The 883-nt window shown below is 37.1% G+C and overlaps 2 protein-coding genes across 2 annotated transcripts in view; one reads left to right on the top strand and one right to left on the bottom strand.

The window, feature by feature from the left end:
- The window catches only part of LOC106870806 (3-oxoacyl-[acyl-carrier-protein] reductase FabG), an 8882-nt gene extending 8070 nt beyond the window's left edge, over positions 1–812 (bottom strand). The window contains exon 1 of the mRNA XM_014917022.2: positions 481–812. Coding sequence (XP_014772508.1) covers positions 481–523 — 43 coding nt within the window. The 5' untranslated portion in view covers positions 524–812. The remainder of the gene's footprint in view (positions 1–480) is intronic.
- The window catches only part of LOC106870805 (3-oxoacyl-[acyl-carrier-protein] reductase FabG), a 9814-nt gene continuing 8979 nt past the window's right edge, over positions 49–883 (top strand). The window contains exon 1 of the mRNA XM_014917021.2: positions 49–144. The gene's annotated coding sequence lies outside the window, so the exon portion shown is untranslated. The remainder of the gene's footprint in view (positions 145–883) is intronic.

Here is an 883-nt window from a genome sequence, read left to right as displayed (position 1 = left end):
CTCCAGTCCCCCTGTTTCTATGTTATATACAAAAATAAAAATTTATTCTATTGGAACGTCCTGTATTTCGTTTTCTTCGTTTCTTCTGTTGTGTCTGGGGAGTCATTTTCTTATTGTGCCTTAAAATTTGACACACACACACCGGTAAAATTTCCACTTATTTTTCTTTTTATTTTCCTAAAATTTTCGTTGCGTATTGCAACCTTATCAATAGTCTTGTTTCTTGTTTTCCTTCTTTTTTTTTTTAGGTTTTGACTGATGCTCAAATCAAAAATACTGAGTATCGTTTTAAAAATAAATACAAAAGAAAAAAAATGCTTAATGAAGAATAAAATGACGGGTGGTCTTTAAAACAATCCATGTTTAAACGAATAAAATGCAAGGTGACACCAATTAATGTTCTGCAACGTGTTTGATCGCTCCCGCACAACAACAACAGTATATATATATAAAGGATTAGACTACAGACGAAGACCTTACCACTTATTAGAGCCACTTTGCCACTTAAGTTACACATATCCATGGTTCCGACTTTAGGTTGCAGCTGTTTACTAGAAGGGCAAGAATGAAGAAGAATGGAAGTGCAACGTGACTTCCGTTTTAATTCGTATGCAAATAGACCAGAGGAAGTGGCTATTTAAATATTGTTTACGACTTGTTCGTTTAATTAATTTAGATATTACATTTCATGTTCTGTTTGTCTATTAAGTTGTCATGTATTGTGCGTGGAGGCGCAATTGATGGCCCAGTGGTTAGGGCAGTGGACTTGCGGTCATAGGATCGCGGTTTCGATTCCAAGACCGGGCATTGTGAATGTTTATTGAGCGAAAACACCTAAAGCTCCACGAAGCTCCGGCAGGGGGGGGGGGTGCTGTACTCTTCC

This window comes from Octopus bimaculoides, chromosome 15, assembly GCF_001194135.2.
Source record: "Octopus bimaculoides isolate UCB-OBI-ISO-001 chromosome 15, ASM119413v2, whole genome shotgun sequence".
In the NCBI taxonomy this organism is placed as follows: Eukaryota; Metazoa; Mollusca; class Cephalopoda; order Octopoda; family Octopodidae; genus Octopus; species Octopus bimaculoides.
Note: the sequence above shows the minus strand (reverse complement) of the source record. Positions and strands in the feature narration are given on the sequence as shown.